Source organism: Anolis carolinensis, chromosome 2 (genome assembly GCF_035594765.1).
Source record: "Anolis carolinensis isolate JA03-04 chromosome 2, rAnoCar3.1.pri, whole genome shotgun sequence".
Lineage (NCBI taxonomy): Eukaryota > Metazoa > Chordata > Lepidosauria > Squamata > Dactyloidae > Anolis > Anolis carolinensis.
Genome location: NC_085842.1, coordinates 75,018,579 through 75,044,635, shown reverse-complemented (window position 1 = coordinate 75,044,635; position 26,057 = coordinate 75,018,579). Strand labels below are relative to the sequence as shown.

The following is a 26,057-nucleotide window of genomic DNA, read 5'->3' as shown; positions in this document are numbered from 1 at the left end:
AGTTGGCTTGCTCTCCAGCCTGCGCCACAGCCCGGGCCCCATATATAGAGAGAGGATTTGCAAACTTTTCAGGGGGGAAATGCAAATGTGAAATTAATATATATAATTATAGATCTATATCTAGCCCTACATTGTTTATATAGGCATTGAATGTTTGCCTGTTACTATGTTGGAAGCCGGCCTGAGTCCCCTTGGGGAGATAGATAGAGCAGGATACAAAGGAAGTTGTTGTTGTTATTGTTGATGATGATGATAATGATGATAATTATTATAAAGTTATTGTTGATACCATATTGTTTTTGTTGACCCTACTTATGCACTTACAGAGTTAGCTTACTGTTTTTCTTTGAAATACGGTAAATATTCAAAAAACATTTACCCCACTTATGCCTCAGTTAATGTAATTGTATTGGTATCTATTTTTATTTTGAAATTTACCAGTAGCTGCTGCATTTCCCACCCTCAGCTTATACTCGAGTCAATAAGTTTTCCCAGTTTTTGTGGTAAAATTAGGTGCCTCAGCTTATATTCGGGTCGGCTTATACTCAAGTATATACAGTAACTGTCCTATGATAACTAACTATCCCAAATATATAAAAATACTGCATTTTGATTGCCCTCCCAAGTAAGTTTTGCTTAGTAGAAGGGAAACAATCAAAGAACAATATTTGCATATATTTAGGGTATCTAATTATCACAAGCAAAGCATGATTGGTATAGCAACCATATTTTCTTCTTCCTCCTCCATTCTTTTGTGTGGTTGTACATTTGTCATTAGAATAGTTAGCTGTTATGTTATGTATCTCAGTGCATACCTGATTGGGAAATGCATTTAATCCTTGAAATAATAATTTTCATTCACTATTGCTCTTCGGCTCCCTTCAGATACTAAAGGCACATTGTTCTTACATTATTACAGCATGATTATGTGCAAAAAGCTCTGTTTGTGAGGAAGTGGGTCAAGTGTGAATGTTTACTGATTTGGGGGCATCTTAACCTCCTCATTTAAAGGGTGACCACAGTATTCCTTTTCTAGTCTGGTAATGGAAAACGGGCCACTTGAAACATCATTTCAGAATATAATGGGCCCAGAGTTTTCAACAAGAGAAAAGCAGCAACAAGTTCCACGGGAAAGTTTATCCACTCTTATATCATTTCAAGAATGAATTGTGAACTAACAATATTTTGTCATGTCTCATAATCAATATAGAAGTGCATTTTGTACAGCAGGGATGGAACTGTATGGCTTTCCGAATGTTGACTATATTCCATGCAACCTTGGTGAAAATTACTAGGAGTTGCAGCCCAACAACATCTGGAAGGCTACATGATTCCCATCCCTTGTACACAGATGAAACTGTTGCCATTTTTTAACAAAGAGATTCATATACTCTTCATAGGCCTTTCTAACTGAAAAGTATATTAGCTTTTGTACATAACTATGGGATCAACTAGAAATACACAAGCATTGTTTATACTATAAATGTTAATTTATTGAGAATTTTGTTACATTTCCTAAAATAATTTAAATAATGTATTACCATAAAATGAAAGCTACAAAAATATAACTTCAGTAGAGTCTACTTATCCAACATAAACGGGCCAGCAGAACGTTGGATAAGCGAAAATGTTGGATAATAAGGAAGGATTAAGGAAAAGCCTGTTAAACGTCAAATTACGTTATGATTTTACAATTAATTACCAAAAACACTATGTTTTACAACAAATCAACAGAAGAAGCAGTCCTAAACACAGTAACGTTATGTAGTAATTACTATATTTATGAATTTAGCACCAAAACATTGCAATATATTGAAAACATTGACTAAAAAAAATTGGCTACTACCAAATTGACTACAAATAAAGATAGAATTGCATAAAATGAACTTGCAGTAGCAACATTTTCAGAAATTAAATCCATAAAAAGTTCAATCCTTGCTGCCTAGAGAAACAGCTGTGGATTGGGATGGGAGGCAAACTGGGTTAAGTAATCCAGAATGTTGGATAAGTGAATCTTGGATAAGTGAGGCCCTACTGTACTATAAAAAATCAAAAGCGGTAACAAGAATATTTCAAATATTCTGGCAATGTTAAGCATCAGGAGGAATAAAAGACCCCCCCCCCCCCATGGCACACTCACACATCAAGACCTTTATTAAGCTCATCAAGAAGAATTTAGACAAAGTTCCTTAGTGACAAGCTTACAGCTGACATCCAAACAGAAAGACTCTTTTTGTGTATCCAGACCTTTGTTAAGTCAGCATGGCGTAGTGATTTGATCACTGGATTTGGACTCTAGGAGCACCGCAATTGAAGGGAGATGTTGACAAACTGGAAAGCGTCCAGAGGAGGGCAACTAAAATGATCAAGGGTCTGGAGAACAAGCCCTATGAGGAGCGGCTTAAAGAACTAGGCATGTTTAGCCTGCAGAAGAGAAGGCTGAGAGGAGACATGATAGCCATGTACAAATACGTGAAGGGAAGTCATAGGGAGGAGGGAGCAAGCTTGTTTTCTGCTGCCCTGCAGACTAGGACACGGAACAATGGCTTCAAACTACAGGAAAGGAGATTCCACCTGAACATCAGGAAGAACTTCCTCACTGTGAGGGCTGTTCGGCAGTGGAACTCTCTCCCCCAGACTGTGGTGGAGGTTCCTTCTTTGGAAGCTTTTAAGCAGAGGCTGGATGGCCATCTGTTGGGGGTGCTTTGAATGCGATTTCCTGCTTCTTGGCAGGGGGTTGGACTGGGTGGCCCAGGAGGTTTCTTCCAACTCTATGATTTTATGGGACCCCAGATGTTTTGGCCTTCAACTCCCAGAAATCCTAACAGCTGATAAACTGGTTAAGATTTCTGGGAGCTGTAGGCCAAAATACCTGGGAATCCACAGGTTGACAACCACTGCTCTACAGCTTTATTACCCCACAACTCACTTTAAATACCTTTGCAGAAGCATATGAAAAGCATGGTCTCTCACTGAACATTAAGAAAACCAAAGTGCTCTACTAGTGAGCACCACCAACCAATCCCTCAGCAATGCCAGCAATAAAGCTTAATGGTGTGTCATTAGAAAATGTTGACCATTTCCGCTACCTAGCTAGCCATCTCTCCACAAAAATCAACGTTGACACTTAAATACAACATTTGAGCTCTGTGAGCACAGAATTTCTTCAAATTAAGCAGAGTGTATTTGAGGATCAGGACCTTCATAGAGATACCAAAAAAATTTGTTTATAAAGCTATTGTCCTTCCAACCTATTTTATGCCTAGAACTATCACTCTCAACTTCTGGAATAATTCAATTCAGCTTTCCTTCAAAAAGATCTTGCAGATCTCTTGGGAGGCCAGGCAGATAAATGTCAGCATTCTGGAAGAAGCAAAGACAACCAACATCAAAGCGATGACCCTCCACCATCAGCTTGGCTGGACTGGCCATATTGTTCGAATGTCCAGTCACCATCTCCCAAAGCAGTTACTTTACCCTCAACTCAAAAACGGAATGTCGGCAGCCAACAAAAAAGATGGGCTAACCTTAAAAAATGTGAAATAAACACCAATAAGCTCAGAAGCCCTGGCACTTAAGCATTCTAACTGAAGGTCAGCTGAGACCAACAGTGCTATGGAAAGTGAAAGAGAGAAATGCCAACCATTCAGGTCACTTACGAACTCATTGCGGAGACCCTAGCCTTGGAAGGCGATAATTGGCCATGAGTGATCGCTTCTGATGGTATAACAGCCTCTTATGTCCTTCCCCAAGTCCTGTTCCGAAGGGTCCTAAATTTCTGAATCAGATGTTGAGAAGGGTTTTAGGAGTGGGAGAACTGTCTGCACTCCCTATCCTGCTGATGGATTCTTTCTTTTATCCAACTCTGCATCTTGTTGCTATACTGATAGTTGTGCATCTAGACAATAAGATCAATCAATCTAAGGACAAAAAAAAAAGGACAACATAGCTCTTCAGTATGGAAGATGGAGCAACAGCACCCCCTGTGGCTGGAATTGAGCACAGCCTCCAAGATGGCAGAAATGAGAAAGATGGGAAATGCCTTTACCTCTGTCTGTGTATTATCTGTCCTTGTTAATTGTATAATGGCACTGAATGCTTGCTGTATGCGTGTTCTATAATATGCCCTGAGTCTCCTCAGGGAGATAGAGCGGAATATAAATAAAGATGATTATTATTATTATTATTATTATTATTATTATTATTATTATTATTATTATAGACAAGGCAGATGTGAGATGTTTTAATGATACATGTATGCATCACAAATTCATTATACAGTATAAGTTGTTTTTATGCAAAGTGAATCATTGACATGATCTTTTTCTTCGTGTACTCTGTGAATGCACACTAATGGAGAGGCTGCGCCTGCGCAGGTCCCAACGGAAACTCTTCCCAAGCTGAAGTTTAAATTTTGGCGGTAGCCACGCCCCTCCGTCCCCGGAGGGCATATAAGGCAGCCCTCGGCGTCTCCTCCCCGGTTCCTTTTTTTCCGCCGCAAGGTTCACTTCGGATTCTCATGTCTACGACTCGCTTCAAGCGCTGCACTCAGTGTGCCGCTAAGATTCCTGATTCCGACGGCCACGCCAAGTGCCTCTACTGCCTCGGAGAGGCACATGTCGTCGGTACCTGCCGTTTCTGCCTGGCCCTAACGGCTCAGGCTAGAAAGAATAGAGCCGCGAGGCTTAGAGCGGCGCTCTACGAAAAATCGCTTGCCCCTGAACCCGCTCCGTCGACTTCGGGCACGAAGCCGCCGCTTAATCCGGGTTCGATGTCGGCTTCAACAGCTAAAGCCCCTTCGGTCTCGTCTAAGGCGTCCAGAGCCTCCAGATCGTCTAAGGCCGCTAAACCACCGTGCACACTCACCACGGCTACGGTGTCGACACGTTCTGGTCGGGTCGGCCCTTCCTCGACATCGAGCTCGGTGGCTTCCGTATCTTCGGCCCGATCCCATCTTGGGGCTCCTCCGTCGACCTCTGCGATGAAGATCGCCCTTAAAAGGGCTCACGAGGAAGCTCGTCGGTCCCAATCCGACTCAGCGATGGTCCCTCCCACGCCGGGAAAATCCCTGAGGGTTCCATCAAAACAACCACTCGCTAAGAAGAGGGCTACCCAACGTTCTTCCTCTTCTGCTTCCTCCAAGATGGACGTCCTTTCTTCGGCGACTTCTTCTAGAAGGTCCTCTCCGATCGCTCCTGCTCAGCGACCTCGCCAAACTTCTCCTCAACAACTTTCTGATGGCGAGTTGCAGGACTCACCCCACCACTCCACTCAGACAGTGGTCAGGGTGCCTTCTCCTCGACCTGCTGTCTCTCATCGTCCGTCTCGCCAGCAGCTTTTTCCCCCGACCTCGACACCGGAACGGGGTAGACAGACCACTCGCCTGGCTCGAGCGGCCCAGGCCTCGGCCTCCAAAGATACTCGCCCACAGATGGCTTCTGCTCCTGAGGCTTTGCCGCCACCAGAGACTGTGTTGTCATCTCCCCCCCAGTCCCCTCAAGGGGCTGGGGACGATGAGATCGATATAGATCGCCCTGATTCCGCTCTCTCGGCCTCGGTGGTATCCTTAGGCCTTGATCTCTCTCCTCCTCATGACGCCTATGAGGTGGACCCTCCTTCACCTACCGACAACATTCGGGCTTTCTCCGAACAAATGATTAGAATGGCCGACGCCCTGGGTCTAGAAATCAAACAGACTTCCAAGGCAGTTACTGACCCTGTCTTCAAACGGGTCCAAGCCCAGGCCCCTCCAGCCACGCTGTTGCCATTTTTGCCTTATCTCCTAGATGTCATCCAATCTTCGTGGAAGACTCCTTCCTCGATCCCTCCTACCTCGAAGAGAATCGAGTCTTGGTATCGTACAGATGACGACACTTTAGAATGGCTTAAACACCATCCCGACCCGAACTCCATGGTCGTTAAAGCTTCTCAGTCTTCCGGCCGTGAATCCACTACCCCTGCAGACAGAGAGGGCAAGAGGTTCGATGCGGTCGGTCGAAAGCTCTATTCCGGAGCTCTCCTACTCTGTAGAATGGCGAACTATGGGGCCTGTATGGGGGCATACCAGCAGATCCTTTGGGAGAAAGCTCAGCCCTTCTTCGCTAAATTGTCGGATGAAGACCGGTCCGTCATGTCCACCCTCCAACAAGAGGCCGATTCGTTAGCGCATCATCAAATCCAGATGGCTAAGCATACGGGCGACACGGCCGGCAAGATGATTGCCCACGCCATTGCTATTCGTCGCCACGCCTGGCTGAGATCTTCCGGTCTGTCTTCCTCCTCGAGGCAGGTCATCGAAGACCTCCCCTTCGACGCCATGGGCCTCTTTAACTCTGGCACCGACGACAAACTAAAAACCAACCACGACTTTAAAGTTCTGGCCACTAAATGCGGCGATCAACCCCAGGTTCACCGCACCAAGTGGTTTCCTCAACGCTTTCGACGCTTTCCGCCTCCTTCTTACCGCCATCAATCCTTCCGGCGTCCCTCGGTATCAAACAACCAAAATCGCCAGCAACCCCGTCGGGCCGCTCAGCCACAAAGACAACGCGGCCGAGCCACCCCCACTGCTGCTCAACCTCTCCGGCGTTCCTGACGCCATCTCTCTTTCCAAAGACTCTTTCTTCGGTACCGATGCAGCTCTCATGCCTCCACACCCCTCCCCTTCACCAAATCAGCCTCATGGTCTCTTTCTAGACCGCCTGGCTCCCTTCTTTCACCGGTGGAAATCTATTACTTCAGATGCCTGGGTTCTCAAAATTGTCCAAGAAGGCTATGCCTTGGAATTCGAAGAACTCCCGCCCACGGGTCAAGTCCTTCTCTCCAACCCCTCTCAAGAAATTCTCGCAGAGGTCGACGCCCTTCTCGCCAAGGGGGCTATTCGGCCTTCTCCATCGGTACAGGACCCTCAAGGCTTCTTCTCCAGATACTTTACGGTCCCGAAGAGGGGTGGGGGCCTCCGCCCAATTCTGGACTTACGCATGCTCAATGTCTTTATACGTCCAACCAAGTTCAGGATGGTCTCCATCGCCTCCATCCTCCCGATGCTTCAACGCGGAGACTACTTCGTGTCTATAGACCTTCGAGACGCCTATTTCCACGTGGCGATTCGAGAAAACCACAGACGCTTCCTCTCTTTCAAAGTTCTCGACCAGACCTACCAGTTCACCGTTTTACCCTTTGGCCTCGCTACGGCCCCAAGGGTCTTTACCAAAGTCGTCGCTGTCGTGGCTGCCCACCTCCGGCTCCAAGGGATCACAGTCTTTCCATATCTAGACGACTGGCTTCTGGTCGAATCCGACCCTGCCCTTCTCCGACGTCACGTCGACTACACCCTCTGTCTTCTAGAATCTCTCGGTCTTCAATTAAACCACGACAAATCTCACCTCACCCCGTCGAACAAGATCTGCTTCATCGGTGCCCTGTTCGACTCAATTGCTCAAACTGTCTCCCTTCCGTTCGACAGGTTTCTAGCCCTTCGCCAACAAATCATTTTCTGCGAGACCCACCGGAGGGTTCGGGCTCGATCCATCCAGGTACTGCTCGGCCACATGGCCTCCACAGTCTTCACGACCCCGTTCGCCAGGCTTCATCTCCGGCCTCTTCAAAGGTGGTTCATAGACGCTTTCAAGCCATTCCGCCACCCCAACTCGAGGTTTCTCTCGGTCCCGCCTCACGCTCGCCGGTCGCTTCTCTGGTGGAAGTCCCTCTCCAACGTTTGCAGGGGTCTGCCGTTCCACCCGATCCCTCCCTCCACTACCATAACCACGGACTCATCCAACTTCGGCTGGGGAGCCCACATGAAGGGTCTCACTGTTCGGGGCCTTTGGTCTCCCTCCGAGAAGGCAAATCACATAAACTTTCTCGAACTCCTTGCTATCTTCAAGGCTCTGAGAGCCTTCTCACGCCTGATCTCCCAGACATCCGTACTCATTCAGTCAGACAACACGGTAGCAGTCTTTTACATCAACAAACAGGGTGGCACGGGTTCAAGGAAGCTGATGCTCCTCTCCTCCCAGCTGTGGCATTGGTGCATAGCCCGCAACATCCAAATCTCGGCGATTCACCTTCCCGGGATCCAGAACAACTTGGCAGACGCCCTCAGCAGGATGACGACTTCCTCCCACGAGTGGATGCTCGACCCCGAGACTCTTCTTTCTCTTTTTCTCAAATGGGGCTTCCCCACTCTAGACCTTTTCGCTTCTCCCGAGAACGCTCAGCTGCCCCGATACGGGGCAAGACTCCCCCCGTCCTCCTCTCCAGGCTGCCTGGGAGACGCCTTTCTTCTGGACTGGTCGGCGGAACCGATCTATCTCTTTCCGCCCTTTCCTCTGATACCGAAGGTCCTGCAGAAACTCCGGTCGGTACCTACGTCGGCGATCCTGATAGCTCCAGCCTGGCCTCGTCAATCTTGGTTCCCGGCTCTTCTTCATCTCTCCAAGGCGACCTTCTTCACTCTACCTCTTCTGCCACACCTCTTATCCAGGGAGAACGGCCAGATCCTCCACCCGGATCTCCCCTCTCTACATCTCACTGCTTGGAGGATTCTCGCCTGACCTCCCTCCCGCAAAACCTACAGGAGGTCCTCCGCGCAGCTCACAAACCGGCTACAACCAGGGCCTACACTTATAAAGTCTCTCGCTTTCGCTCCTTTCTTCGCTCCCGAGGAATTACTGTTTTCCCAACCTCGGTACCGATTGTGCTGGACTTCCTTATGTCTCTGGCAGACCAAAAACTTTCTCTTGCTTCTATGAAATCTTACCTGGCCGCTCTATCCTGGTGTTTTCAACAACATGGTAGACCATCTCTATTCTCCGACCACCTTGTCAAGACCTTCTTGAAAGGATACAACAACATCTGCCCACCGACTCAACCTCCTACTCCAGGGTGGAACCTCGAGCTTGTACTTTCCCAGCTTACTGCCTCTCCCTTTGAACCGCTGGCTTCGACCGACCTACGTCTCCTTTCTTGGAAAGTTGCCTTCTTGGTGGCCATAACCTCAGCGCGCAGACCCTCGGAGCTGGCGGCCCTTCGGGTCGATGAACCCTACCTCCGCTTTCATCACGACCGCGCCGTTCTCCGTCCGGACATCACCTTCCTTCCCAAGGTGGTCTCTGCTTTTCACCTTAACCAGGACATTGTCCTTCCCGCTTTCTTCCCAGACCCCTCGTCTCCCCTTGAGCGGAGACTGCACCTCCTTGATGTGCGTAGAGCACTTCTGTTCTACCGGGACCGTACTAAGGACATTCGAAAGACCCCAAAACTTTTTGTGGCCCATGCCCCAGATAAACTGGGCAATCCTATTTCTTCTCAAAGACTCTCACACTGGATTGCTCAGGCCATTGAACTGGCCTATGAACTAGCCAAAAGACCTCCTCCCCCGTCGGTTCGCCCGCGTTCGACGAGAGGTCTCTCCACGTCGACTGCCTTCCTAAGGGGCATTTCCCTGGACTCCATCTGCAAGGCAGCGATCTGGTCTAACCCCCTTACATTTGTGTCTCACTACAGGTTAGACCAAAAAACTTTGAAGGATGCCGCCTTTGCTAGGGCGGTTTTATCCTCATGCTTGTCCTAACCTTCTGCATTTATGACTTCTATGTGGGTGCTTTTTTCTCATGCGACCCTCTTGTTGTTTTTCCTGTTTGGTACATGTTTGCACTACTCTCCTGATGATCCGTGCCTTATTGCTACTGCCTTCCCCCTTAGGGGAATGATGTTTTCCTGTTTTTTTCACATGTGCTCTTAAAGGGATATATCATGCCTGACCGAACTGCTTTCGGTGTTTGGCGTGTGTTTGATGCAATACCTTAATGGGTCCTTGGACCAGGGTTTCTTTGATGTTTTCATGTTTAATAAACATATGTTTGGACAGTTTTCTCGTTGTCAGGGTTTGCTTAGCCCGCCTCCGAGACCTAAGCTTGCTAGTCTCCATTAGTGTGCATTCACAGAGTACACGAAGAAAAAGGACAGGTTGCTTACCTGTAACCATGTTTCTTCGAGTGTACTCTGTGAATTCACACAAGCCCGCCCTTCCATCCCCTCTGGCAAACCCTCTTCCTTTCTCGTTGCCTTTGCGGCGTAGGAACTGGGGAGGAGACGCCGAGGGCTGCCTTATATGCCCTCCGGGGACGGAGGGGCGTGGCTACCGCCAAAATTTAAACTTCAGCTTGGGAAGAGTTTCCGTTGGGACCTGCGCAGGCGCAGCCTCTCCATTAGTGTGAATTCACAGAGTACACTCGAAGAAACATGGTTACAGGTAAGCAACCTGTCCTTATGTATGACTTACAAAACAAGTAAGCATGCATACATTCTCAATTCTTATCTCAGAATGATTGCTGTGTGACTAAATATACCTGTATAGGGGTGTGTTTTTGGCTTCAGGGTAACTATTCACAATGACAACCTTGAAAAGCAATTGATTTGTTAAAAATGCGTAGTACCAATATGTTGCAACTTCCTTCCCTCTTTAACAAGCATGACTCAACAGGTGTTGTCTGTCCTGATCTGTTAAGATGGTTGGGAAACCAGCCTCGGTTTGTGAGCATGACCCTGGACAAGCCTCTTCATGCTTGAAGCATGGACTCCCCCCCCCCTCCCCATATTTGTAATAGCACTTTTAGGGTGCCAATGGTTTAAAAGCCTCTTATTTTCATAATATCTTGTGCCTCAAATGATTTAACTCCCAGCCCTTAGGCTATATTTTCAATGAGCAGCAAAGCAAAATCGTAGTTGAAAAGAGAGATTGGTTAGATCTGTTCTCATTATCCTATCTAACAGTCAACCAGCATCTATGAACACCTGTCCTGTTACTGCTAGTAACACTCTTGAAGAGGCAGATTTGACTTTTAGTCTAGGAATGATCCCTGTTTGAAAGGAACATAAATTTGCAAGCAATCACATGCTTTGCATGTAAGAGACTCAATCTCTAGATCTCTAGGTAGGACTGACAGGAAAGTTGAGAATTGTAGGTGTATCAGTGAAGTTTCAGGCATTCTCAAGACATCTGAGATGGAGGTGGAAGCTGTGACCAGACATGCCTTTTATCAAGTACAACATGGTACCTTTGTCAAGAAAGATGAACCTGTTCTAAGAGTGTGAAACCTAACATCTCTTTTCTTTACTAGAGTTGGGTTAAATATAAACCACAAAAAGACGAATATCGAGAGAGTGGCACTGGCAATGACCCGATAATGATTCTTGAAAATTCTAGGCAGTATCAAGGCCTGTCTGTCAGCCCTGTTGCAACCACAACTGTATTATGCCTTTTTATATCTCTGTGTTCTATATTTTCTATTGCATTTCCTCTTTACTTTTTCCAGTACTTACTTGATATAAAGAGCAAAGAAATGGATAGGAGAATCCAATGGTTTAGGTCAGGCATGGGCAAACTTCGGCCCTCCAGGTGTTTTGGAATTCAGCTCCCACAATTCCTGGCTAGGATTTCTGGTGGTTGAAGTCCAAAACACCTGGAGAGCCGAAGTTTGCCCATGCTTGGTCTAGATAGTTTGAAACAGTGGCTCAGATTTGTAAACAAATCTAAAAGCAAGCTTTGTTTATCACATGAGAGTGTAAAGCAGACGGGGAAATCAGAATTTAAGTTTATTTTTTAGCTTTATTCAAACATTTTATTTGAACCTATGTTAAGGAATGTTTATTTGTTCTACATCACCTGGGGAACTTACTGTACTAAAAAGTGATACATGATTTAATATATGTGTGTATGTGTTAGTTGAATTTATATCTCGACTTTCTCCAAAATTGCATTAATTTATAAATAAATGTATCCCTTATTGCTGTCTGTGCTAATTAGATTTATGGTAGTAGCTATGTTGATTAGAACAGATGGGGGTTGCAGTCACACAACATCTGGCTGTATTGCAATTCCAGATCTAAACGTAAAAGTCAGGTGTATTCTTTACTTACTCTTTCCTAGAAGTTCAATATTAGATTCAAGCCAAGTTAAAGGATCTAAGTTGGCTTCAGATAGGAAGAGGGAAACTATGTTGATGCCCAAGGGTCAGTTTCCTTTCCTGACCCAGGAGCCACACCTTGATTTTAGCATGTCATCAAAACTGCTTTTAACGGATGGCTTAAACTGATGTATTGATTCTTCTGGTTTTAATTATTGTGGCTGTTTTTCATGACTTTGACTTCTCGGTTTTGTTATATTTTGTATTTGGTTGGATCCAGAATAAGCCACATGTAGATTACCGATTGTATCATGTGTAATTCAAATCCCATTAAGTTCTATGGACCTACTCTGAAGCCAAACCTTTGTCTATATTAGCCATTCTGAGAGGTTTTTTAAGATGAAGCTTTATGCACACTTTGTGCTTGTGATGTGATTTGAAAATATATAAGAAAGATGCAATCTTTCTCATTTGGGAAAAATGTATTTTGAAATTTGTTAACTTTTGCAAAGAAAACATCACCCACACACATATATACTCATGCCTACACACTTACATCCACTCTTTCCCAGCTTCCATCTGTTTGTAAATTTGAATAGTAGCTGGTTCAGACAAATTAATGCTGCAGTTCAGTTGCTGCAAAATATTTTGATCCCACAAGCGATTAAAAATGACCAACTGTTTGGCTAAATAGTTTGTCTCTAGCTGTGAAGAGTTAAGAATCAGATGAACATAGATGGACTTGAATGGTAGAATATATCTTTTTAATGGACACTTTAGCAAGAACTTGCCAGTTTATACAAAACAAGATCTAAATTTAGGGAGCAGAGTTAAATATGTTGCCAAAGTAAAGAAAGAGATTATCAGACTTCTTCTTGTAGTCTATTTACTTTGGATTGAAAACTTTGCCAGCCCAGAGCCATGGATTATAGCTATACAGTACAATCTTATGTCTCCCTGCATTTAAATCCAACATGATGAATTTTTGCTTTTGAAACTGTTCTTAAAAGCAGTCATCAAGCAAAGTAAAAGCATCAGTAATTATCTCTAGTACTCCCTCACACACACACACACACACACACAAGGAAAACATAGAACAAGAATGGAAACATAGCACCCTTCATGACCCTCAAAACTGGGACCCCCAAAAGGTGGAGGTTCAGGTTCCGATGAAAGCCTCTGGAGGTTGCAGTCTACCAATATTTCTAAGGCTATATTATTCTTACCTTGCACTAAGAAAAAAATGATTTCCTCCTTTGTTCCAGTGCAGATCCTCAGCACCTCCATTAATTTCTGGGACCTTTTAAATACCTATTTCACTCTCTGGTTATGGACTACATATCCTTCTATGATCCCTTCTATACTGCCATATAATCCAGATTATCTGATTTGAACTGGATTATATGGCAGTGTAGACTCATATAATCCCATTCAAAGCAAGTGATCAGGATTATCTGATTTGATAATCTGGATTATATGGCAGTGCAGATCTAGCCTAAGACAGAGAGACCTACTCAAGTGACTGGCTTACATAGTCAATATGATTTATCCTTGTGAGTCTCATGTACATCATAAAATCAATCTGACAAAGAGACTGTCCTTCCCACACACCTCTAGTATGGTAATTGGGCTATCTCGAACCATTTGAAGCAATCCAAACAACAGCCTATAAAACTAGAATATCCCAATTGCTGTTATCGCATGCCTTCAAGTCAACTGTTTTATGGCAATCCTATTCTATTCCATTTATTTCTATCCCACTTTTCTCCCGTGGGTGGGATTCAAAGTGGCGTACAACATATAAAATTCATACAAATACATCCGGCCGCAATATATAATCAGATTAAAACATCATATCCTAATATAAAAAACCCAATTAACATATCAAATAAAACAATTTTTAAAAACTTGCAGCAAGCACCATTTACAAATATCCAGACTTTCTACCCTGAAAGAAATATAAAGAAGATGTCGCACTGTGAGAGACAACAACTCATGCTTGTCTTGGAAAGAAAAACAACAGCAAAGCCAACACACAAAGCCATTAATCCCTAGTGCTAGAAAGTGGCGAGAAAGCCACTTGAGGACCAAGAGCAGGTTTACACAACCTGTGGTCCTCCAGGTGTTTTGGACTTCAGCTCCCAGATTTCCTGACCATTTGACAAGTTGGCTAGGGCTTCTGGGAGTTGTGGAGTCCCAAACACCCGGAAAACCACTGTGCAGGCCTGACCCAGAGTTTCCTAGAGAGAATATTTTAATCAAATCTGAATAATCAGATCCACAAATGTTAAACCTCCAAATGTATATGGCCAATTGTACCTCTTTAATTAATTATGGCATTGAAGACTTCATTCCTACCCCTTCTGGGCGCCAAACTACCGGACCAGTCAGAATTTGTGCTGTGACAGAGAACATTAATTATGGTGCAAAAATACCCAGTGAGTGTAAAGTTTATTTATTTTATTTATTACAGCATTTCTACCCCGCCCTTCTCACCCAATAAGGAGACTCAGGGCAGCTTACAAATATAAATACACATATAAACATTTACAATAACATTCCAATTCAATTTAAAATTAAGTTACATTAAAACATTCAAAAAATACGCATATAAATATACATTTATGCGCATTTCAAGTCTGAATCTGAAGCATGTAGTTATAGTTGATGCAGCTACTATTGTTCAAAAGCCTGGTCCCACAGCCACATCTTAACTCTTTTACGGATGGATAGGAGAGAGGGAGCCTGCCTGATTTCACTTGGGAGGGTGTTCCATAGGCGGGGGGGGGGGGGCACCACAGAATAGGCCCTGTCTCCCGTCCCCTCCAGCCGCACCTGTGAGTCTGGTGGGACCGAGAGCAGGGCCTCCCCTGAAGATCTTAAATTATGTGGTGGGTCGTAGCAGGAGACATGTTCGGACAAGTGGTACTGGTTGGACTAGCATCATTTTCCTTGGTTTTGTGGGGTTGTATTCAGATAAATAACATTAAAGATACAGTGTTGTAGTGGTTTGAGTGTTGGACTAGGACTCTAGGAAATCAGAATTTGAATGCTTAGCTATGGACACCCATGGATGACCTTGAGAAAAATCACACTCAGAGGAAGACACCCCGAACAAACTTAGCTAAGAAAATCCTTTGGTAGAGTTCTTAGGATACACCGTTGTTGTTGCTGCTGCTGTTACTTATTGTATTTGTATGCTGTCCTTCTCCCAGAGTTGGGTTCAAGGGTCTTCCAAATTATTTATTTATTTATTTGCCATAAAAATGTTAAAGCCCCATAAATTAGTATTAAAATAATTTAAAAAACAAGTTTAAAAAAGAACAAAAATCCTATTTAAAGCCCTTATGCTTACATGTTAAAAGCCTGCTTGAACAGAAATATTTTTCCTGCCGACCCAAGGAAAACAGGGAGGAGGCCAGCCTAGCTTCCCATGAAGGTCATTCCAGAAAGTGGGAGCAACCACTGAAAAGGCTCTCTCTTGTGTCCTCACCAGGTAAGACAGTGATGCTGTCGAGAATTGAGAGAAAGCCTTCCCCTGAAGATTGTAGAGCTCTGGCAGGTTCATAGCCATGTAGTCTTTCAAATCGCCTAGATCCAAGCCCTTGGAAGCTCACGATAACAATAATAAACATTAGGTTTGTGGGTCGACACTAGTGTATTTAGCAGTCATAAGTTATAAAACATTGTTCTGAATTTTCAGTACTTCTCTTTTGTCAGACTTCACTGTAAACTTTCAGAAAGAATTATGAGCTTTACGAAAGGTGAAAGCAGGGATTTTCTTTGCCTTATGCATCTATTAGCTGTATTAAGTGGCTTTATACTGAAAATTCATTTTGCAGCTTTGCAACATAGGTCCATTTTGGGAGCACTAAGGATATTTGCAGCCATCTGTTCAAATTACAGAAAGTAGCTTCTCACACTATCACTCACACTGGGATTAGTGTGCTCTTTCTCTAGTCCCTCTTGATCCCATAAAATGAATGTAATTGCTTTTGTATAATAGCTTTAAAAGATCAAAGTAGGTCCCATATGGGAAGACAGTGTTGAGAGCCAAGGAAAGCTGTTTGGCTTGTAAACAAGAAATTGGAAGCCTCGAAAGTTCTGACTCACGATTGCAGCAGTCGAGAATGCTGCTTCTTCTGTAGCATCTGCTACAGTATAATGTGTGTTGCTGAATATGTTACTTGTACTTTGGTGAGTTAGAGAGAAGGAATGACAAATGCTTTAGATACCAGTTCCTTTATTTCCTTTGAAGAACTGAATTGTCCTGTTTTCATTCTGGTGACCAGCTTTGGTCACCTGCTTTGTTTTATCCTGAAATATAACTGTCTCTTTTTCACATTCCTATAGCGTGACCTTAGTCATTTTTTACTCAGAAGTCAGTATAAAAAAGGAAAGATGCTGTTGATGGAATCTAGTGACATCTTTTGAACTGTTACATGAAGAGAAGGTTGAAATCCAAGAAGTTCCATGCTAAAATGAAATTATCAATTAACATAAATCAGTGGTTCCTGACCTTTGGTCCTCCAGATGTTAGGGACTTCCAACTTCTAGAAACCTCAACCAGCTTATTCAACTGTCAGGAAATCTTGGAACTAAAGTCCAAAATACTTGGAAGACCAAAAGCTGGGAACCACTGGCCTAAAGGATACCATTAGATCTCTTCTTTGTTTTGAACGCTGATAGGAATAAGTGTTTCTCACTGAAATGAGGCTTTCTGCAAAGAATTATGAGATAAGATTCTCAGCTCAGAGAACTGTACTTGCAGGATTGGGCTTGTTCTGAGCAATTGATTTGTCTTTGGAAATTGTTGCAATTTTCAGGATCTCAAACAGCAGTATTACTCCTTTGAACTACCATAAGAGTACCATACACTAGCCATTAATGATTACTTATCATGGACGGCTAGTACCCACAATTGTTGTTGCATGTCTTTAAGTTGTTTCCATCTTATGGAGACCTTCAGGTAAAACAATCGGTGCCTTTTCTGAAGCTAAAAGTGCATGATTTTGCCAAGGTAACCCAGTGGGTTTTTATGGTTGAGTGGAGATTCAAACTTTGTTGCACAGAGCCATAGGATGCATCTATGTATAATATATTTCAATGGTATGTTGTATTACTTTTAGCACAAAGTCTCTTTTAAAAGAGAAAAGGCATCAATGTCATGATCATCATCATCTACACAGTAAAAGTAATGCCATTTGACATCATTTTAACTGCTATGGCTCAATACTACAAAATTCTGGAAATTGTAGATTTTAATGAAGCACCAGCAACTTTTGGCAGAGAGAGCTAAAGATCTTGCAAAACTACAACTCCCATGATTCCCTAGCATTGAGCCATGGCAGTTAGAGTGGTGTCAAACTGCATTAACTCTACAGTGTAGAAGCAATCCCAATCGAGTGCTCAAACAATTATGTTATGCTGGATCATATCACTGTGGGCTCTTTTTAATCTCCCTACAGATTAAGTTGCATAGTCCTAACAAGAACAAAAACAATAAAATGGTAGCAGTGATTATGAGCTTAAAGAATGACATCCCTTCACAGTGGTATAATTCCATGAATCTTTTGTTCCTCTCAGTGTTGAAGGACAGTCCCCACTAATTCTGCCTACAGAGATGCCACTACATCCCCAGTCTGTTGCATTCATCTCTTTTTTTGTTTTTTGTTTTTGTTAATACATTTTTTTAAAAAAAATTGCATTCATCTCTTGTATAGAGTGTGGTAACTTGATTTCCAAATAGACAGTTATTTTGAAATGGAAAATGAAAGGCTGTAGCAAGAAGACAGGAATATAGTTTATAGTTGCTTGCTTTAACAGATTGTTTGACTAAGCCTTGAATGAAAGCATTTCGGGAACTTGTGTTAGCTCACTGTTTAGGACAGTAGTTCTCAACCTGTGGGTCTCCAGATGTTTTGGCCTTCAACTTCCAGAAATCCTAACAGCTGGTAAACTGGCTGGGATTTCTGGGAGTTGTAGGCCAAAACACCTGGGGACCCACAGGTTGAGAACCACTGGTTTAGGATGTCATCCTTGAGGTCCTTTGGAAGGCAGTTTCTTGGTCCCAGACCAATTTTGGCTGCATTTGGCTATCTTAATAAATCATGTATTGTTACATGGCTTCCTTTCCCTTCCCCTAACTCTGCTTTTTCAGGTGTTTTGGACTTCAGCTCCCAGAAGTCCCAGCCAGCTTACCACCTATTAAGAATTGTGGGAGCTAAAGTCCAAAACATCTGGAGGAGCAGAGTATGAGAAACGCTGCACATTATTGGCCCAGCTTTGCCTCTTTTAAACACAGTAATAAATATAGTTTTGCATGTAGTGCCATGCCACTGCAGAGTTCTTTAACAGTCACATAGCTGCCTTTCCCAGTAAAAAGCAGGAATGAAATTTATACATCATTCATCCTGTCCTTTTTTTAAAAGAAAAGAAAAGAAAGAGAAACTATAAAAATCAAGTAGTCTACTTTCAGCCAGAATTCTTTCTGCATGAGTAAGTGTCAAATTTGTGCTTATATCTGATGTGCCTTCCAAAAAATGTGTCTTGAATATGTAAAGAAGTTTTACAAGTACTGATAACCAAAGCTCAGGAAAGAAAGAATTTCCTTCCATGAAAAATGGTATAGAGAGTAAATGGTGGAGCAGGAGTAATTCAGTGGGCTGCAAAGGTAAAAGTAGATTCAGAATGCTTATCTTGTGTAGCTTTTGGTTTTTATTATATTAAAGGTGTGGTGAATAGCACCAAAATGAAGGGGGAGAAAAAAGATGTAATTGGATGTCATCAGCACGTAGATAATAGGCTTAAATCCAATTGCTTCTGTAGTTGAAAGTAGCAATTGGATTTGGACCATAGTCACCAAAGTCTTTAAAGAGTAAAACACAAAGTCAATGTCATCAAAAAACACTGGCTGTGAAACATTATGGGAATGTGGTGGTCTTCCCTTTTTAAAATAGAGGCTGGATTGTCATACGCTGATGACACTCAGCTTGTGTTAAAGATGGAAGGCCGACCGGATTCTGTCCCCAACAATTTTGATCAGTGCCTCGAGGCCATTACTGGTTGTGTTCCAGCAGGTTGAGGGTGAATCCAGCAAAGACGGAGATCCTATGGCTGGGTCGACCGGGCAGCAGAGATATCCAGTTGCCAACCCTGGATGGCGAAGCGCTACGCCCGTCTTCACTGGTAAAGAGTCTGGGAATCCTCTTGGACCCTTTACTGACGATGGAGGCCCAGGTCTCCACCGTTAGCAAAACCGCCTTTTTTCATCTTCGGCAGGCTAGACGGCTAGCCCCCTATCTGTCTAGGGATGACCTAGCTACGGTGATCCAGGCTACAGTCATCTCAAGACTGGATTACTGTAACGCCTTTACATTGGCCTTCCTGTGTCGGTGATCCGGAAGCTCAGATTGGTGCAAAATGCAGCTGCCCGGCTCCTTGTGGGAGTCCCGATGAGATGGCACATAACACCAATCTTACTGAAGCTGCATTGGTTACCAATTGAGCACTGGATCACTTTCAAAGTGATGGTACTTACCTTTAAGGCCTTACATGGTCTAGGGCCGATGTATCTATTGGTAGTCCCCAGTTTTAAGACCTTGCGTCTAACAACTAGACGCAGAAGTTCGCACCTGAAGTTCGTGCCTTACGGAACTTATCAGCCTTTCGCAGGGCATGTAAGACACACCTGTTTCGGCAGGCTTTTGATTTCTGTTATTGATGTTTTTAAAAGATGCTTTTAGGAAGTTTTTAAGATGTTTTTAAAGATTTTTTAAATTGTTAGATTTTAGCCTGTTCTTGTAAGCCGCCCCAAGCCCTAGGGGAGTGGCGGCATATAAGGTTAAATAAATAAATAAATAAATAAATAAATAAATAAGTCAGAATGAATGCAGTTTGATACCACTTTAGCATCCATGGTTCAGTGCTATGGAATAATGACAGGTATAGTTTTACAATGACTTTTTTGCCAAGGAGTGCTGGTGTCTCACCAAACAACAGCTTCCAAAATTCCATAGCCATGGCAGTTAAAGTGGTGTCATGTTGCATTTATTTCTACAATGTAGATACACCCAGGGATGATTTAACAGTGGATTCTTACACTGAACATTTTGGGTGGTCGAGCTTTCTAACCCCCCACTTCTGTGGTTCTGTTTACAAAAAGAATGCTACAAAACTGTGATTACAAAGGGGATATGTGTAGATGTCTTATTAAAGATACTAGAAAGATTCTAAAGGATGCCATGTATGTACATGCTTTTGCCTGAAGAAAGAATTAAATTGTTGGAAGCTTTAGGTGGAGAAATCAGTATAGAGACATATTAGACAGAAGACAGATTTCAAAGAATTTCAAAGATTTCAAAGAATTAAAAGAAAGAGGTCACAGTAGTACAGATAAATTATTTTAGTGATTTAGAAATTTGAAAGAGGTTGGAAATTAGACAAGAGGGAAAATAAAAGGACAGTACAAAGATAATATTTTGCATATGGCAAAAAGATTAATATGGTCAGTTGGGGAAATTCCACATGAGAGGAGGTTTTAAAGCATAGGGAAAAAAGAGATATATGAGATAAAGTGAACAATTTAAGGAGAGGGGGGTGCAAATTCAAAGGGAACATGGAATAAATAAATGGGAGGAAACAGAAACAAATGGATTTAAAAGGGAAAAGACATGACATTCAGAAATCAAAGATAACATATTGTGGTTGGGTAGCAAAAAAGTAAATGAGGGAAAGAATGAATGCCTAGCAAAAGAAGGGGCTGAACAGGGCCGGCCCAAGGAAATTTTCAAGTGTAAGCGAAACAGGATTTTGGTGCCCCCCCCCCAAAAAAACCCCCAATCACCGAGAAATAAAAGGTAGAAGGTAGAGGTGAATAGAATGGATAAAAGAGTTTTCCTTACAACCAGAAGTTTATTAACAACATTATGTTCATATAGTAACATTACATAGAATTAACTCCAATCTTAATAAATAATAATAATAATAATAATAATTTAATAAATAAATATTTTAATAAACTTTGCAACAATTTTAATTTTTTAACATCCAGTTTTCCTTAACACAAATAATAATAATAATAATTTAATAAATAAATATTTTAATAAACTTTGCAACAATTTTAATTTTTTAACATCCAGTTTTCCTTAACACAAATAATAATAATAATAATTTAATAAATAAATATTTTAATAAACTTTGCAACAATTTCAATTTTTTAACATCCAGTTTTCCTTAACACAAATTAACTTGAACACTTGTAAAAATTAAAACCTGATTTTTCTGACTTTCAATTTGGAAAACTCATGTACTAGGGAATCTGTGTCCATGTCATCCAACAAGCTATTTTCAATGGCCAAGGTTGATAGTCCACTCAAGCGCTCTTGACTCAAAGTAGATCTTAAGTAATTTTTTATAAGTTTCAATTTTGAAAAACTCCTTTCACCGCTGGCCACGGATATTGGAAGTGTTAACAGAATTCTCAATGCAGTGTAGACATTTGGGAAAACATCCTCCGAACCATGATTTATAAAAGACAAGGCATCAGCTGGGAGACTTCCAGGGGGAAGCATATCTGCAAGTAATTGTAGCTCTGTATACAGATCACCAGCATTCACATCGTGGTCTTCTCCATCTGTCAAAACAGTTTCAAGGCGTTGACAGGCGTACTTCAATTCTTTTTCATTCCAACATTTCCCAAGGCTTGAAATGTCATACAGAAATTTGAAACTTCCACTATGGTTGTCCATTAGCTGAAATCTCTCCTTTAATGAGGATATTGCTGTGTCAAGCACAACAAAAAAAAAGTTCACTTTAAAAGACTCTTTGCCAGAATGTACAGCTTCATCTTTACATTCATACGAAAATTGTCTGCTTACTTTTCTCGGTCGAGCTTCCTGTTCGTTTTCAAAGTCGGCAGTAGCATCGATTTTTTCTGCCAGTTCCTTTGCATCTGTAATGATGCTATTTAGACCTTCTTCAGATCTCATCCTTTCTAGAAAACTTTTCACACTCTTAATAAGAGCCATAGAATTTTGAAGATCGATTGACACTTTTTGCAACTGTTTACTAACAATATTTATCTTGTGCAGGATCTCATGCCATGTCACTATGCTGCACAGAAATGTGAAGCTTTGCAGTCTTTTAAGAAGAGCACCAGCACGGCTCCTACAGAGTCCATCAAATTTCTGATCATGAGAAGCTTCATATACGGCATCATATACTTCTTCAATATGGAACCTCAAAGGCAACAATGCTTCGATTCTACTTTCCCACCTAGTACTGCTAAGTGGTTTGAGTGTGAGAGTTGAAACATGCTTCAACAAAGTACCCCATCTTACTGGGGAACCTGAAAAAAGGTTATAGAGGTCTTGTACGGTGGCGAAACAGTCTGCTGCAATCTTGCAAGACATAGCTGCATCATTTATGACCAAGTTCAGGGAGTGGTTTCCACATGGTACATAAAAGGCTCTAGGATTTAAATCAAGGATCCTCCTCTGGACTCCAACATGTTTTCCCTTCATTGCAGAACCATTATCATATCCCTGGCCTCTCATGTTTTTTAATGGAATACGTCGTGCTTCCAACTCATGGAGTAATATTTCTGTCATACCTTCACCTGAAGGACTGGCAACAGGAACAAAGCCTAAAAAATGTTCCTTAATCAAGATATCTTCATTTTCTTTACATGTAACAAATCTAACCACCAACGTCATTTGTTCGGTGTTGCTAATATCTGGTGTGCAGTCCAATATAATAGAATAATATGTTGCCTCATGTAGTTGTTCCAAAATATTATTCTGGACCTTGCCTGCCAAGAAAGAAATAAACTCGTTCTGGACATTTTTACTCAAATAGTGGACATGTGTTTCTTTGGAAGTGATTCTTCTCACATGTTCAGCCATCGGATCATCAAACTGTGCTATATGTTCTATCAATTTTAAAAAGTTGCCATTATTAGGTTCAAATAGAACATCTTTTGTCCCTCTAAATGGCAATCCTTGAACCCCCAAAAACCGTGTAGCACATAGCAAGCGTTTCAGAATTTGATCCCAATGTTTAATTTCAGCATTAATAAGTCTTTCATGCTCTGCATCAATAGTTTTGTTTAAATGCAAACGTTGCGAGAGCTCACGCCAAGATGAACGGTTTTCCATATGAGGACGGGATTTCTCGTGACCGCTCAAAAGCCTGCTCAAGTTCCGCCAGTTAGAAAACCCTTGGCTACCTGCAAGACTGGATGTGTCGTTTCCAAAAATTTTGCAAGTAATACAAAACACTGCATTTTTAGATACAGAATACTGTAGCCAATATCTGTTGACACGCTCTCCATTACACAACTTCCTTGAATAATGAAATGGGGAAAATTTTCTGCCATGAATGTCCTTAGGAAACTTTATGCCTCTGACTTGCTGTGGTCCTCGCTCAACAATTATTTTCCGTGCCTCATCAGTTATTTTGAGTGGCCACTCTCCACAATCATTGGAAAGAAATAACAAAGGGTCTCTTCTTTGTTCCTGAAAAAAAAGGGGGGTGTATGTTAACTTCTAGAAGTTTTTCTAAGATGTAATGCAATGCAAGATCAATAAGTATAATACCTCGTTATGCAATCTTTAAATAAAAAATGAACAAGACAGGCCAGGGCCAATTATATTTCCCAAAAATCTGCACTAATATTTTTAAATTGAATCTACTTACCGATTCAATAGCTTGCCGACTAGTAGATGGCAGGGCTGCATCTCTTAATGAATCCTCATCCACATCTTCAGTGTCAGTCCCAGTAATGCCAATACAGGAAGGTGGTAATGGTATTGCTGAAGTTGCAGTGAGAAGGTCTTGACTGGTTGATGGTCCTGGTAGAGGCTCTGAGATTGGTATCTTTCCGTCATCAGCATGATCTGATTCAGTCAATTTAGTTGTCTCTGGCTTTCCTGTCTGGCATGATGGTGAAGTCGTGAAAAACCTTTTTAATGCTTTAGCTTGACTCTTATCTTCTTGGCTATGCTGCAACCTCCTTTTACGATGAAATGCTCCCGATGGCTTCTTCTTGCTTGACATTTTCTGCTAAGAAACCCAACTCGTCATATAAGGAAGGGGACTGACGCAGAACAACTTTTAGCTTATGACAACACAGCAGAAATACAGCCTGCAGCTCCATCCAAGAACAGTAGAGTCTCATTTATCCCACATAAACGGGCCAGCAGAGCGTTGGATAATCAAAAAATGATGGTTAGCATGGAATAGCCTTGCTAGACCTGGTTATGGACCAAGCATTTGAGCATTATTCCTTTTCATGCTATACTTGAGAACTGTTTAAGTACAGCAGAGACTCTACAGTAGAGTCTCTACTGTAGAGTCTCACTTATCCAACATAAATGGGCCGGCAGAACGTTGGATAAGCGAATATGTTGGATAATAAGAAGAGATTAAGGAAAAGCCTATTAAACATCAAATTAGGTTATGATTATACAAATTAAGCACTACAACATCATGTTATACAACAAATTTGGCAGAAAAAGTAGTTACATGTGTAGTAATGCTATGTAGTAATTACAGTAGAGTCTCACTTATCCAAGCCTCGCTTATCCAACGTTCTGGATAATCCAAGCCATTTTTGTAGTCAATGTTTTCAATACATTGTGATATTTTGGTGCTAAATTCATAAATACAGTAATCACTACATAGCATTACTGTGTATTGAACTACTTTTTCTGCCAAATTTGTTGTCTAAAATGATGTTTTGGTGTTTCATTTGTAAAATCATAACCTAATTTGATGTTTAATAGGCTTCTCCTTAATGCCTCCTTATTATCCAACATATTCGCTTATCCAACATTCTGCCGGCCCGTTTATTTTGGATAAGTGATACTCTACTGTACTGTATTTACAAATTTACCACTAAAATATCACAATGAATTTAAGACACTGACTACAAAAACATTGATTACGAAAAGCCAGACTGTGTTGGATAATCCAGAACACTGTATAAACGAATGTTGGATAAGTGAGATTCTACTTTAATATGAAATAATTACTGGGATAGAATAATGCAGAACAATATAATCTCTAAAACCAGGACAATAAATAAAGACCAACAGTCTGAAAGCATTCCACAAAGGAAACAATCAGGGCTAGCTAACACCTCCCAACAAAGTATTCCCATCATCAAAGTCTGATAAATCCACTGTTTTCTCACAGCCACAGACAGTACAAGCACATAACATATCGCAAAGAACACAACTCTGAAAACAGGGGAATTCCACACAGGAAACATTCAGCGCCAGCTAACACCGCCCAACAAAAAATTCACTCAGGGAGGAAACAGTCAGGCTTTAAAGCTGCAAGGCTTACATCCTAATCATTTTCCCTAATTGCAGCATTCATGCTTGCATCTAAAAGCCAAAAAAAAAAAACCAATTAGAAATATTGTATATTCACAACCTTTAGGAAATAATATCCCCTGATGGCACAGCGTGTTAAAGCGCTGAGCTGCTGAACTTCTGGACCGAAAGGTTTGAATTGGGGGAACAGAGTGAGCCCTCACTTTTAGCCCCAGCTTCTGCCAACCCAGAAGTTCAAACACATGCAAATGTGAGTAAATCAATAGGTACTGCTCTGGAGGGAAGGTAACACCGCTCCATGCAGTCATCCCACATGACCTTGGAGGAGTCTACGGACAACGCTGGCTCTTTGGCTTAGAAATGGAGATGAGCACCAACCCCCAGAATCAGACATGACTGGACTTAATGAGGTATGGATACCTCACAATCTTTGAGGATGCCTGCCATAGATGTGGGTGAAACGTCAGGAGAAAATACTTCTGGAACATGGCCACACAGCCCGAAAGACATACAACAACCCTGTGATCCCGGCCATGAAAGCCTTCGACAACAAGTTTACCCTTTACCTTAACTACCACCAATTCCTCAATACAGTAGAGTCTCACTTATCCAACACTCACTTATTCAACGTTCTGGATTATCCAACACATTTTTTTAGTCAATGTTTTCAAAACATTGTGATATTTTGGTGCTAAATTCATAAATACAGTACTTACTACATAGCATTACTGCGTATTGAACTATTTTTTTCTATCAAATTTGTTGTCTAACATGATGTTTTGGTGCTTAATTTGTAAAATCATAAACT

The 26,057-nt window shown here is 42.1% G+C and overlaps 2 protein-coding genes across 3 annotated transcripts in view; one reads left to right on the top strand and one right to left on the bottom strand.

The window, feature by feature from the left end:
* atg7 (autophagy related 7) overlaps positions 1-26,057 on the top strand; it is a 198,384-nt gene that overhangs the window by 143,111 nt on the left and 29,216 nt on the right. The window lies entirely within an intron of this gene.
* LOC134296072 (zinc finger MYM-type protein 1-like) lies at positions 19,938-24,856 on the bottom strand. The gene is made up of 2 exons (XM_062969987.1): positions 23,607-24,856; positions 19,938-23,425 (listed from the first exon to the last, which is right to left on the bottom strand). The coding sequence occupies exons 1-2, from the start codon at positions 23,964-23,966 to the stop codon at positions 21,176-21,178; spliced, it is 2,610 nt and encodes an 869-aa protein (XP_062826057.1). The 5' UTR covers positions 23,967-24,856; the 3' UTR covers positions 19,938-21,175.

What these genes read in the sequence shown, in the direction of transcription:
- LOC134296072 (XM_062969987.1), bottom strand. Translation starts at nt 23,966, where the DNA reads ATGTCAAGCAAGAAGAAGCCATCGGGAGCATTTCATCGTAAAAGGAGG. An exon ending in GTCGGCAAGCTATTGAATCG is followed by an intron (nt 23,426 to 23,606) that starts GTAAGTAGATTC and finishes CTTTTTTTTCAG; the next exon opens with GAACAAAGAAGAGACCCTTT.